At 45.0% G+C, this 12,824-nt stretch overlaps 1 protein-coding gene across 1 annotated transcript in view; it reads left to right on the top strand.

Moving 5' to 3' along the window:
• KCNH1 (potassium voltage-gated channel subfamily H member 1) overlaps nt 1-12,824 on the top strand; it is a 378,677-nt gene that overhangs the window by 265,457 nt on the left and 100,396 nt on the right. The window contains exon 9 of the mRNA XM_042975709.1: nt 4,117-4,369. Coding sequence (XP_042831643.1) covers nt 4,117-4,369 — 253 coding nt within the window. The remainder of the gene's footprint in view (nt 1-4,116; nt 4,370-12,824) is intronic.

The following is a 12,824-nucleotide window of genomic DNA, read 5'->3' on the forward strand; positions in this document are numbered from 1 at the left end:
AGTTTGAATCCAATTTTTGTCTGACTTGGAAGCTTTTCCTACTATTACTTTTTTTTTTTTTTTTAATTTAAAACTGTACTGGAGGGAAGAAGGATAAGAAGATGAGTCCAGATGGAGTTGCCCTCATTTCTCACCTAGGCAGAGAATCAGCCGGGCAGGTCTTAGTCTCTGGCTTTGCCAACCACCTGCCCTAACTGCGCCTGTTGTTTTTGCCTCATTCAACGAGGCACGTAGGTTCTGTGGGTGCCTGGCAGCTGATGGAGCAGAAAGGAACTTTGATCTCTCAGCCCTGGGGCTCCTTTCCCAGGGGCCAGGATGGCTTTGTAAATCTGGTTGTCTGGAAAGAAGCCCTTCCCCACCCGACTGCAGGGCTGGGCTGGGTGGCTACCCATGGGAGATGGCGCCTAGTCAGCATTTGCCCTGCCCCTCCCTACCATCTCCCTTTCCTGGCAGGCTTTGGGATTTGCAGCAGGTCCTGCTCTAGGTGAAGAGGGAATACTGTGGCAACTCACTGCAGAGCGCAGCCTGGCCTGGGTACCCCCTCTTCCTGGCGGGGGCTTTTGGTGGACGACTGTTGGGGAGGGGTCCAGTCTTGTGGTCCCAAGCCTGTCCCTGGTTCCCCTCCCCTCCATCCTGAGTCAGAATGGTCAGTGATGACCACAGAAGTCTAGGGGTATGTGGGGGTGGGGGGTGGGAGGGTGGCAGTGCTGGGCTCCTCTAGTTTGATCAGTAATTAGCTGGTGACCGTGAACATGTCACCTGTCCCTCTGAGCTTCAGTTTCCATGTCTGTAACACATGAAACTAGATGCCTTTTAATACTAAGGCCAACCTCTAAGGCCCCTTTGGCTATGACCTTCTGGACTTCAGAGGCTCTCTCAGGCTGACCTGTTGCTCTGCTGTGGTAACAAAATCAGAAACGCGAGCTCACATGCACTGAGCACTTGTGTGTGTCAGGCATGGTACCAGGACTTTCCACACACCAGCTCATGGAATCTTCAGAATTCCTTACTCATGTTCAAAAATGAAGACTTGGGAAAAGAAACTAAGTATTGCTTCAAGTTCACACAAATAGTAAATGTTAAAGTCAGGAATTGAATCCAGGTCTGCCTGACCTTAAAGTCTGTTCTCTCAACCATGTATCTGTCCTGTCCAGCCTGGGGAGGTCCCATGAGCCTCCGTGGCGACATTTCCCATTGGCCTTTGAGGCCCTCAGGAACCAGCAGGGATGGTGTGTCCTAAGAACCAAACAGAAAGGAAGGTGCCCAGGAAGGGGTCTCCAGCTGAGAAGCATTCAGCTCAGAGAGGACTATTTAGGACCCCTCTAACCTGTTCAGTGTAGAACCAACAGAATGATGGAGATATCTGATGGCCATGACTGTCCGGATTTCTCTACTCCTGGGCTCCCTCTCCTCCTCACACGTGCTTTCCAGTGGCTCCGGGAGCAGTCCTCATGAATAAAACATTGTCTCCATTCCAAGGGCTCTTTCACTTGAGCCTCTGCCAGCAAAGCCCAGCCCAGGGGAAACCAAATATTTACAGGTGAAGTCACCTGGAGAATAAATCTTGGCTTTGAACTCCTGAGCACAGTTTTGACATGACATGCAAGTGTTCTTCACTCCCTGGTGTTCTGCTTGGGGAAAAGAGGATCCAAATTAAATCTGCATTTAACAGGAGTCTTGTTTTTAATGAGCCTCAAGGAGGGAAATACTTAGCAAGCGTTCATTCTAAGCCTTGGCAGTCTGAATTTTCCTCTGCCTCAGTCTGTGCTCTGTCCCTGTCTCAGAGATCCTGCTTACTTTCTCAGCATCCAGCCACCCAAGAGCAAGAAGGAAGAGGTGCACAGAGCATGTATGGAGTCCCTTCCTGGGTCCCGCGCTATCCCTGGGGAAATGTACCAGTAGATGTAATTTCATTTCATCCTCACAAGCCAATATGCATTTTATGGGAGAAACTGAAGGGTAGAGCAGTTAGGTCACTTGGAGGGGAAGGAGCTGGGATTTCAACTGTTTGACCTCCTCTGTCCACTGCCTCACTTCCACGCAGAGTGCAGGGGCACCTGACAGGATGGGGTATGAGCAAAATTGTCATGGGCATGGTGAGACTTGGACAGAGTTTTGAAGGAGGCTGAGAAATTTCCAGATTCCAAGGGGAGCGCCAGCCACAGAGGCACATGGGTGCAGAGAAAGCAGGGAAGCAGGGAGGGGTGCAGGCACCCCAAGGGAATGTCTTCACTGAACGTGTTTGATTTTATGCCCCCAGCTTTGTTCACTAGGCTAGGATGGGAGAAAGGATTATTTTAAGAACACTCCTAAAGAAAAAAAAAAAAAAACAGAACACTCCTAAATTTTTCTGGAAAAGTCCATTTGAAGGCATCCTATTGTGTTACTTAATGCTTGCTATGTAAGGAGCCATGCAGTGTTTTCTTACAAAATTTGGTCCAGGGAACTATTTCTCCCCCTAGAAAAGGCTGAAAAATTTTCCTTTCTCGAAAGAGAAGACCCATATGACCTCTTATAGTTCCCCTTCTGTCTTGACTTTCTAGATGCTAAGAGTCAAATTACAAGTGCATTTAGTTTGGGCAGCTACGCGATATAAGGAGTGGTTAGTATCTAAACTAAGCTGTGGACTCAGACTACCTAGTTAGAGAGCCCAGCTCTGCCATTTTCCAACTATGTAACTTTGGGGAGATTATTTATCTCCCCTGTGCCTCAGTTTCCTTGTCTGTATGATGATATAATACTTGCACTCACATCATAGGGTTATGTGAGGATTAAATTAGCTACTAAGTGCATGTAACACTTAAAAATGTAAAATCGTTGCTGGATTTTACTTATTTGGTTATTATTTGTCTCTTCTCACCAGGTGGTAAGTTACACAAGGGCAAGGATTTTTGTCTGTATTGTTCACCACTACATCCTCAGAGCCTAGAATGATTCTTGGCATATAATAAGTGCTCAATAAATAAGTATGAAACGAATGAGTGACTTTAAAGCACTTAGCAATGCCTGGCACGCATTAAGTGCTCACTGATTATTACTTTATTTCTCTAAACCACACCCATATTCAGTCCATCAGTAGTATCAGTTCTGTCTCCAAAATACATTCTGAATTAGACCACTGCTCACTGGCTTCCCAGCTAGCACCCCAGTTCAGGTCTCCTCACTTCTCACCAGGATGCTTGCAGCAGTGGCCTAACTCAATTCCATAGCTCCATCCTTGCCACCCCTTGGTCAGGGCCCTGTGACTCCATCTTAAAATATAGTTCCATCTTGTCACTCCCCCGCGTGTCATAATAATCCTCCAGTGTGTCCCCATCACGCTCAGAATGAAATCAAAGGCTTTTCATAATCTAAATTCTCTTCATGCACACTTGGCATTCTCCTGAAATCTCATCTCCTACCAGTTGCCCCCCTTTCACATTTTCACATCTTTCACATCGGTTATTGCTTGGGTCCCCCCACAGCCTTTGCCTTTCTGCTGAAATGTTCTCTTTCACATGGTTCCCTCTGACATATGTTGCAGGTATCAGCTTAAATGCCCCCTCCTCAGAGAAGCCTTCCCCAAATATGGATCTAAAGAGTCCCATATAGGGGTGCCTGGGTGGCTCAGTCAGTTAAGTATCTGACTTCGGCTCAGGTCATGATCTCGCGGTCTATGATTTCGAGCCCTGTGTCGGGCTCTGTGCTGACAGCTCAGAGCCTGGAGCCTGCTTTGGATTCTGTTTCTCCCTCTCTCTCTGCCCCTCTCCCACTCACACTCTGTCTCTCTCTCTCAAAAATAAATAAACATTAAAAAACGTTTTTAAATAAAATTAAAATAAATAAAATTAAATTAAAAAAAAAGAGAGAGAGAGAGAGAGAGTCCCATGTACTCCTAGCCCTGACTCTCCAGCCCTTCTTTTGAGCATTTAGCACGGATTTTTGTGGTCACTGCTTATCTCTCCCACAAGAATGTAAGCTCCATGAGCATAGGGACTGTGGCTGTCCTGTCCACCAGTGCACTGAAGAGGGCAGTCTAGCCCGGTGGGGGTTACTTCCGCCCCTGGAGTCCTGAGGGGCAACGGGATGTAGACCACAATGAGGACCCTGACTCTGTTTGTTCCTGTGCCCGGCCAGGTTCTGCAGATCTGCCCCAAGGACATGAGAGCTGACATCTGCGTGCACCTGAATCGCAAGGTGTTCAAGGAGCACCCAGCTTTCCGGTTGGCCAGTGACGGCTGCCTGCGGGCACTGGCCATGGAGTTTCAGACAGTGCACTGCGCCCCAGGGGACCTTATCTACCATGCAGGAGAGAGTGTTGACAGCCTCTGCTTCGTGGTCTCCGGCTCCCTGGAGGTGATCCAGGATGATGAGGTGGTGGCTATTCTAGGTAAGTGTGTTGCTTTTGCTGGACATATACCTCTGGTGCCCAGGGTGGGCTTAAGCTACCGGAAAGCTCAGTGCCACTGCTACCTTCAACCAGGGAGAGATTGCTCCTCAGAGCAAGGTCGGTTGCTAGCGTCTATCCTACAAACAAATATTTCAGTGCCTGTTTTGTGCCAGCTGCTGTCTTAGGCACTTGGAGTATTTCAATGACAAAAATGGGTTTTGTCTTCAAGGGGCTCCCAGGCTACTAGAGGAGATGCACAAATGAGCAGATACCTGCATACAGTGCAAGAGGTATCCAAGTCAGTGTTCCAGTGTCAGTAAGACTTTCTGGAAGAAATGATACCTAAGCTGAAACCTAAAGACTGGAGAGGAGAAGGGACAAAGGAGTGTCCTAAGCAGAGGGGAAAACTCATGCTGTATTGAGAGAGAGAGAGCATCCCTGTTGAGAGAGAGCATGATTCATTTGTAGAATTGCCAGTGTTTCCCCTTCAGCATGGCCGAAGCACACAAAACAAGAAGGGCCACAGGGAGAGATGAGGCCGGGAGGGAGCTAAGCCGTGGGCAGATCATGGCAGGCTCTGGGAGCCACGTTAAGGGACTTGGGCTTTATTTCAGGGAGCCAGCGAAGGGGTGTAAAGCAGGAGAGAGGCACAGTTGTATTTGAACTGTAGAAAGATGGCTGTCATTGCTGCTTGGGGAGTGACTGAAGGGGGATGGCTGGGGCAGCGAGATGAGGTTGGAGACATGCTATCCAGGGGCAGGTTGATGGGGCCCTGAACTGACGTAGTGGAGGGCACGTGCAGAGAAGCAAATGGAGTTGACTCATTCAAGAAGTAGAATCAACAGATGGTGGGTTTGCTGTCGGGGGAGAGGGAAGAGTGGATGGGGACTGCGGGATTTCTCACTTGGGTGACAAGGAAGCCTGTGTGCCACCCACTGTACTAGGGGATGTGGGAGGAGGAATGGGGTCATAGGGAGACATGTTGGTATTTTGGCATTTTGAGCATCAGTGGCCTTTGAAGGATTCATCTGATTGCCTGAGGTAGCTACACAACAGCTCTTTACTGGGGACAGGTCCACCTCTCTGAAGGGACAAGCCATCATAGTAATAGCCATCATTTACTGTCATCTAGTCTGTGCAGGCATTTTACATATGTATTCTCATTTTAGCCTTATGGTAACCCTATGAAGTGATTTTATTATCCCCATTTTTAAAACATGTTTATTTATTTGAGAGAGAAAATCCGAAGCAGGCTCCACTCTGTCAGCGCACAGCCAAACTAGGGACTCGATCCCACGAACTGTGAGATCACGACCTGAGCTGAGATCAAGAATCGGACGCGCTTAACCAACTGAGCCCCCAAGGCACCCCATTATCCCCATTTTGTAGATGAGCCAGTGAAAACTCAGAGAGGTTAGGGAACTCTCCCAAGGCCTCACAGTGGATGAGGTCCATGGAGCCAGCATCCTGGAGTCCCTCTGAGCCCAAAACCTGTACGCTGATCCATTTGGCAATACTGTAATCCTCACAATAATTTATGTAGATTGCCAGGTACTGCTAGGAATTGTGGACATCTTTAATCCTTTACATATGATTTCTTAGGAAACTGAGGCAGGGAGAGGTTAGGTTACATGGATGTTAGACGTGAGATTCAAACTAAGAATACAAACTAAGTATCTAAGAATATATATATATGACTCAAATTTTGTTCCTGCTTGATTTTGGAGTACATGATATGCAGCCTTTCTCTTGCTCCTCTGGCCGCAAGCCAACTTGCCCTCTTGATTACATTCTGCTCAGGTTAACCCAAGGATGATTTATATTCCTTCAGCATGAGATGGCAGATGGTCAGAGGGAGCCTGGGATAGAGACCGGGTGTGGGGTGAAAGTTGTAACTGTTTTTTTTGCTAAAATAAAGGTCTGGATTCCTGCTCTGCAGACAGGGTTATTCTGTTCCTTGCCTTCCTCATCCACAGAAAGCTGAGATTTTACTGCGTATAGGAACAGAACGCACAAAGGGTAGGGCCACTGTTTCGGGATGGCAGCAGGGAGAGGCCATTTATCTCTTCTTTTAATACTCATCTGTGTCCTGGATAGAGAGGACTTTCTATTGGAAATCACTGCTGAGATATTCACCTGGCTGAGAAGAAGAGTAGTGGCTAGTGAGCTCTCCTTTGAGTTGTAATTGGAATTGAATTTGAATTTGAATTGATCCTTCAGTTAAGGGCATCTTTCACTGATCCCCCTCAGTGAGAACTCACCATATGCCTTTCCAAGGAGTCTATGCTGGTGACCAGCACCATCCCCCTTGCATCCTCATAAGCAGAGCATCCTTAATGAGCTCAAACAGCTGCATATTCGGAGTTGGGGTTGGACACTGAGGCATGGAGATAAGACAAGAGCTACCGGAGGGTTGAGGAAGACAAATGACTACTTCCCTGCTTGGTCTCAATTCTCCTCAGCCGGGGATTCTTGTAGGGAAGCAAACCAGGCCTTGCTCCACTGTTGATTTACTTGGTCAGTCGACAGGTTCTCCAAATTCAGCCCTCTGTCTCCGGCCCTCTGGACATCCTGCCTGCTTCAGTTAGCAATGTGGACAGGACCTCCGCAATAACACAGCAACTTCAGATTCAGAGTGGTTGTTGCCCTGAAGCTGTCCAGACTAGAAGAAGCTTCTTCTTTGTGTCCCCAGGGGCCAGATTAGATCCAAAAAGTAGGTCCAAGCTTGACATCCTAAAAAGCCTGTAATATTTCAAGTGGCTCTTATTCTAATACAAGGGCATGAAACAAGTCCTTTGAACTTACTTGACCTCTGGGCCAAGAGTGATTTGCTCCCTGGAAACTTAAGTTCAGAGTTTTGTTGTTATTGTTGTTTTTTCCCAATTAGGGTATCTTTTGCTCAATTTACTGAACTTGATTTTTTCTTGCAAAGGGGGTTCAGGTGACAAATGGTTACTAGAACCAGATCTTGATTGCCTTTGGATGCATTTTAGTTCAATCCAACCACAATTTATTGAACACCTACTACTTACCAGGCACTGTCATAGAATTGGGGTTATCAGTGAACCACACATTAGCCCAGACTTCAAGGAGCTTCTATAAATGCAGGAGACTGACATTATTGAAAAGGCAACAGTCACGCTGCTTGATAAGTGTTACCACTTCTAAAGGATCTAAAGGATCACTGGACAAGTAATTATTGCGCAGGTACCGTATCTAGTGCTCCCACAAGGAAAAGAAATAGCCAGGAATCCTTAGTTATCATGAAGCGGAAGGCTTTAGAAAAAGCCCAAAGCTCCTCTGTCTCATTCAGTTGTCTCTACTGTCTTGTTATCAGTTCACTCATTTGCATGCTGTTAATTTGTTCCTTCCAGTTCTAATATTCTGTTTAATTTTAGCATGAGAATGAGGAAAAGGGTCTGTATCCCTGAGTATGTTTAGTATGTGCTAAATACAGAACCCTAGAAGAGTTTTCTAGAAGAGTGTTCGTCAGACTTTCTTGATTCATCTCACCATGTGAAATGGTGTATTGTGTCGTCAGCGAACACACACACACACACACACACACACACACACACACACAGTTATACATCAAGCTCAGTGCTTACTCTTGCTGCATGAGATGCAACCTGGTGTTTTCTATTAGATTCCATTCTCTTTCATTTAAAAGGAAATTGACGTCATGACTCACTGAATTGCTTTCTTAACTGACTCCAAAGCCTGCAGTTTAAAAACACAAACGTAGACAATAGCTCTTGTGGATTGAAAGGCTTGCCCGTCCCCTGTGGGCAGAGAATATACTGGATAATCTCTTAGAATCTCCTTTTCCTCTGATGTTCTTTGCCTTATGTTTGAGAGAACACCTTCCCACTCTTCTCTCAGAATTCTCTTGGAAATCATAAATGTGTTCTCAAATTTACTTTCTTCATTCTTTGAAATAAATTCAAGCTTTTCACATGTACATTTTATTCATTATATTTTTAAAGTAATTTTCATCTCATTTTTCATAGATATCAGAATAGAAAGGTATAGGTAACCATTTTGCCCCAGCCCAAGCGGTGGAAATGCCCAAGCACCTGCAGGGAAGTTGTTATCTCGGATCCGTGTTACTTGACCAAAGGAGATGAGTCATAGACTTTCATCAGGGCTCTGCTTGAGTGTGATCCATCTCCCTGTGTTTCCATCTTAAAATGCAGTGTTTAAATGATTTTGTTTCACTGTGATTTAGTGTCCCTACAGTAACTTCTATGGGTTTTGCATTTTAATACTTAATTTGTATTTTAACCATGGATCATCTCGTGTCTCTTCTTTTTGTTTTGGTTTGGTGGTTTTTCATTCTCCTGGGCAAGACAGAATCTCTTTGGCCAGACTGCACTGAGTTGGGGAGAGAACCCTGGAACTGGAGATTTAGCTATAGTCCTGGTTCTGCACTAATTCCCTGCAGGAGTTCCACCACTAATTGATAAAGTCTCCAAGGCCTCCTGTGCTTCTCCTATTCCCATCACACTGCATCAATTGCATGTTTACTCATTTGTCCTTCTTGTGAACTGATATCCTTTGATTTCATATCTGTAGCTTGGCTCAGCATATGGAAGGCACCAGGGGCTGTTTGTGGAATTGAATTGAATTGAGTTGAGTTGAGTTGAGTTGAATTGAATTGAATTGAAAGGCAGTTAGAGAGTGGGATGTGAAGGGTCCCATGGTCCAGAATAAGGGTCTGGATGTTATCTTGTGGGGTTGAAGAGCTCAGAAAGAGTTTCCATAAAGATTTGGGTTCCACAAATACAGAGGAATGGAGGTTAGCTAGGACACTTGGGCGAGAAACAATGAGGGCCTATGTATGGTGGTAGAAGGGAGATGTGGAGAAGAGCCAGAGCCCAGAGATATTAGGGAAGGGATGGCCTCCGGGCTGTGGGAGGTGGTGGGAGGGAATCGGTTCTGGCACTGCATGGACAGGCAGCAGAGCCAGAGGAGGATGAAAGATGAAGGGTTTATTTCACTGAGTTTATAGTACCTTTTAGAATACATCTAGGCATGGTTCTCAACTAGTAGAAACTCTTTTTGACTTCTGGCTGGGTCAGAGCCTGCCCAAGGAAGGGGAGCAGCCATGGGCAAGATTGACAGGCCGTGGCTCATCAGACACTCTGAGTTAACTTGCTACTTGCGGTCCTGTCACTATTGAACTAGGATTTACATGTAGATTCTCCTTAAATGTGCACATAAAGTTGTAAATGCTTTTTCATGTTGCAATCTTTTTTTTTTTTAATAAACACCCCCTTCTCATGATTCCTACTTTAGAAGACACTCATCTTTGCTTAGTTTCTTTGTGTCTACTGACCTTGGTTGACTATTAATGTGGCATCTATTTAGTTAGCAACTATCACAGCATAACAGGGTGTTAGTCTCTTTGCAAGATGGGTGGTGTAGAGAAAATCCTTGTCTTGGTTGAATGTTCTGTTCTACTTGGGGAGACAAATGCATGATTAATGACAGTAAGTAACACAGGTACATATTCATGGAGGAGGCAGGAGTTGACTAGGCTTGAAAGGACTAGTAGGAGTGTTTGTAGGCTATGGCTTGAAGTGGGAAGAGTAGCATAAGTCTAGAGAGTCACTGGAGGTGGGGATATATGTAGGCATATTCAGGGACCAGTGTGAAGAGAGTAGAATGAGGAGAATTTACATGTGGCCAGTGGTTCTCAACTTTAGTGAACACAAGACTCAGCTGGAACTCTGGTGCTCAATGAAGATTCCCTGTCCCCTCCCCAGCTCTAGGATGGAGTCTTGGAATCTGCATTGTTCACAAGCCCTCTCTCCTCTGGGTGGTTCCATTGCATATGGTTAGAAGACCTGTACCATGAGAAACATTGCTTTAGGCAGTCACTGCTTGATGTTTTTGGTAGAATGTGATCAGAGGATGACATTGTAGAAAGTAGTAAGGCAGGGAAGCACATGGCAGGGACCTTTTATTACATTAGCCTAAAGCATATGAAATTGCCAATGTTCAACTATTTTTGACCTGCCAAAATGGTAGAATAAACATCTTATGATCTGTATTCAAGGGGAGGAGGGCCCAGTTTAGGATGATGGTTCTGTGAAGGTGGAGTGAGGATTTGGACATATGAGGTAGAACATTCTAGATGGAAAGAATGGCGTGAGTTGAGGCCTCAGGAAGTGAAGAGTATATTTTATAACCACAGGACCAGCATTTGAGTGGGAGCTGAGAGCCCTGAGAGGCAGCAGTGGGACATGGGGCTGGAGAGGCAGATCAGAGTGGACATTTCTAAATGTCAGTGGGGAATAACTGAAGGCAATAGGTAAAGTATGACACCATCAGAGTTGTGATTTGTACAGATTAATGAACTAGACAAAGAGATAGGGAGGGCATTGGGTGACTGTGGCTTATAAGTAGAGATGAGAGGTGTTAAGGTATGGGCAATAGAAACTGAGTCAAAAGTAAGGTTGCCAAATCAAATACAAGACATCCAATCAAACTTGGATTTTATATAGATGAGTAATTTTTTGTGTATTTCTCAAACATTGAATGGGATGTACTTATGCTAAAAAATTATCCATTTATCTGCAATTCAGACTTTAATAGGGTGTCTTGTGTTTTGCTAAATCTAGCAACCTTTGATGGGAAGGACAGATTGATGAGACATTCTGGAAGGAAGAGTCTGAAAGATTGTATAGAATAGGATGCAGGGAACAGCCAGAGGGAGGTGAGGGAGGGGATTCTGACAGTGAGTGGGGAGAAGGAAGCACCAGAACAGAGGAGATTAAGTCAGGAGGAAGACACAAGAAAGGTGATGTGCTTGGTTTTGATTTGTCCCATTTAAAGACCAACTGGAGTATTCAACAGCTATTCAGAAAGATGGGTCTGAAACCAGGAAAAGAAGCTAGGGCTCTAGATAGAGATTTAGGGTTCAGGGGAAGGAATAGGAAATAGGAAAAATAAACAAAAGAGACAGGAAAAATAAACTAAAATAAACAAAAGAGAGCATTTTTTAATGTTTATTTATTTTTGAGGAAGAGAGAGAGACGGAGTGTGAACGGGAGAGGGGCAGAGAGAGAGGGAGACACAGAATCCGAAGCAGGCTCCAGGCTCCGAGCTGTCAGCACAGAGCCCGATGTGGGGCTCGCACTTATGAACTGTGAGATCATGACCCGAGGTGAAGTCAGATGCTCAACTGACTGAGCCACCCAGGTGCCCTGAGAGCATTTTTATAAATGACCAAGTATAGCAGAGCATTTTAAAAGAAATGGGAGTGTAGCTATTCAAAATGTTCACAAGGAATTTTAAGTGGTATTAGAAATCCTTTTGATAAGCAAAGTAAGTAAAATATAATTTTTAAATGCAATATGATCTCAGCTATGTGGGGGAAAACATTTGTAGATAAAAGCCCACAAACATCTCTACTCACATGTCATAGTTGATGTCTTTAGTCTGTGAGGCTATAAGAGATTTTCATTTTCTGCATATATGTATGTGTCTTTCAAGTCTTCTTTTTAAAATTTTTTTTAACATTCATTTTTGAGACAGCATGAGTCGGGGAGGGGCAGAGAGAGAGAGGGTGACACAGAATTCGAAGCAGGCTCCAGGCTCTGAGCTGTCAGCACAGAGCCCGACGTGGGGCTTGAACTCAGAATGGCAAGATCATGACCTGAGCCGAAGCTGGACTCTCAACCAACCGAGCCACCCAGGCGCCCCTCTTTCAAGTCTTCTTTAAAAGAGCATATGCTACTTTCAAAATTGGGGGAAATTTTTTTTTTTTTAATTTAAGGTAGATCTTGAGAAAGCATTATTCCATATATCCTTTTGCCTATTAGGATGCAATTTGAAAGAATAAAACTTTTTTTCAGAAAGAAGTCTTGACAGCATTTCTTCCGTTATTTACTGATCCGGTCAGAGAAAAAATGACATTTATCTAGTGGGTACTACCCAGCCCTTCCCCCAAACGCTTCTTGAAAAGGAGGATGACTAGACATTGAAGACAGAGTGGCTATCTAATAAGGATTTTAAAAAAGAACAACAGCTTCATGTAAAACCCTCATTATTTTAGAGATGGAGGGGCTAAATCCTTCATGGAGATGCTTTCTGGGATGCTTGTGAGCTGGAGGGGTGGGGGGGAGGCCCCCCACTTCCTGTGCTACCATCTCTGCAGTGCATTGCTCCACACCACCCCGGGGACCTGGTGTAGGGGCCGGGTGAATATTACAACCGCACACCATATAATAATATCTTTTGCTCATGCTCAGCACAAGGGGAGGAGGCTACACTGAAGTGTCTCTCTAAACACTCCAACCAAGCATTAATATTCATATAGCTGTTCCATCAGCCGAAGCAATTATATTAAATCCACACTCCCAGCAAGAATCTATCGTATGAATAATCTAGAACTTCAGAAATGCAAAACATTTGTGTCAGGTAATGCACACATTACTTGATTGAGACA

The sequence above is a fragment of the Panthera tigris genome, chromosome F3, assembly GCF_018350195.1.
Source record: "Panthera tigris isolate Pti1 chromosome F3, P.tigris_Pti1_mat1.1, whole genome shotgun sequence".
Classification (NCBI taxonomy): Eukaryota; Metazoa; Chordata; class Mammalia; order Carnivora; family Felidae; genus Panthera; species Panthera tigris.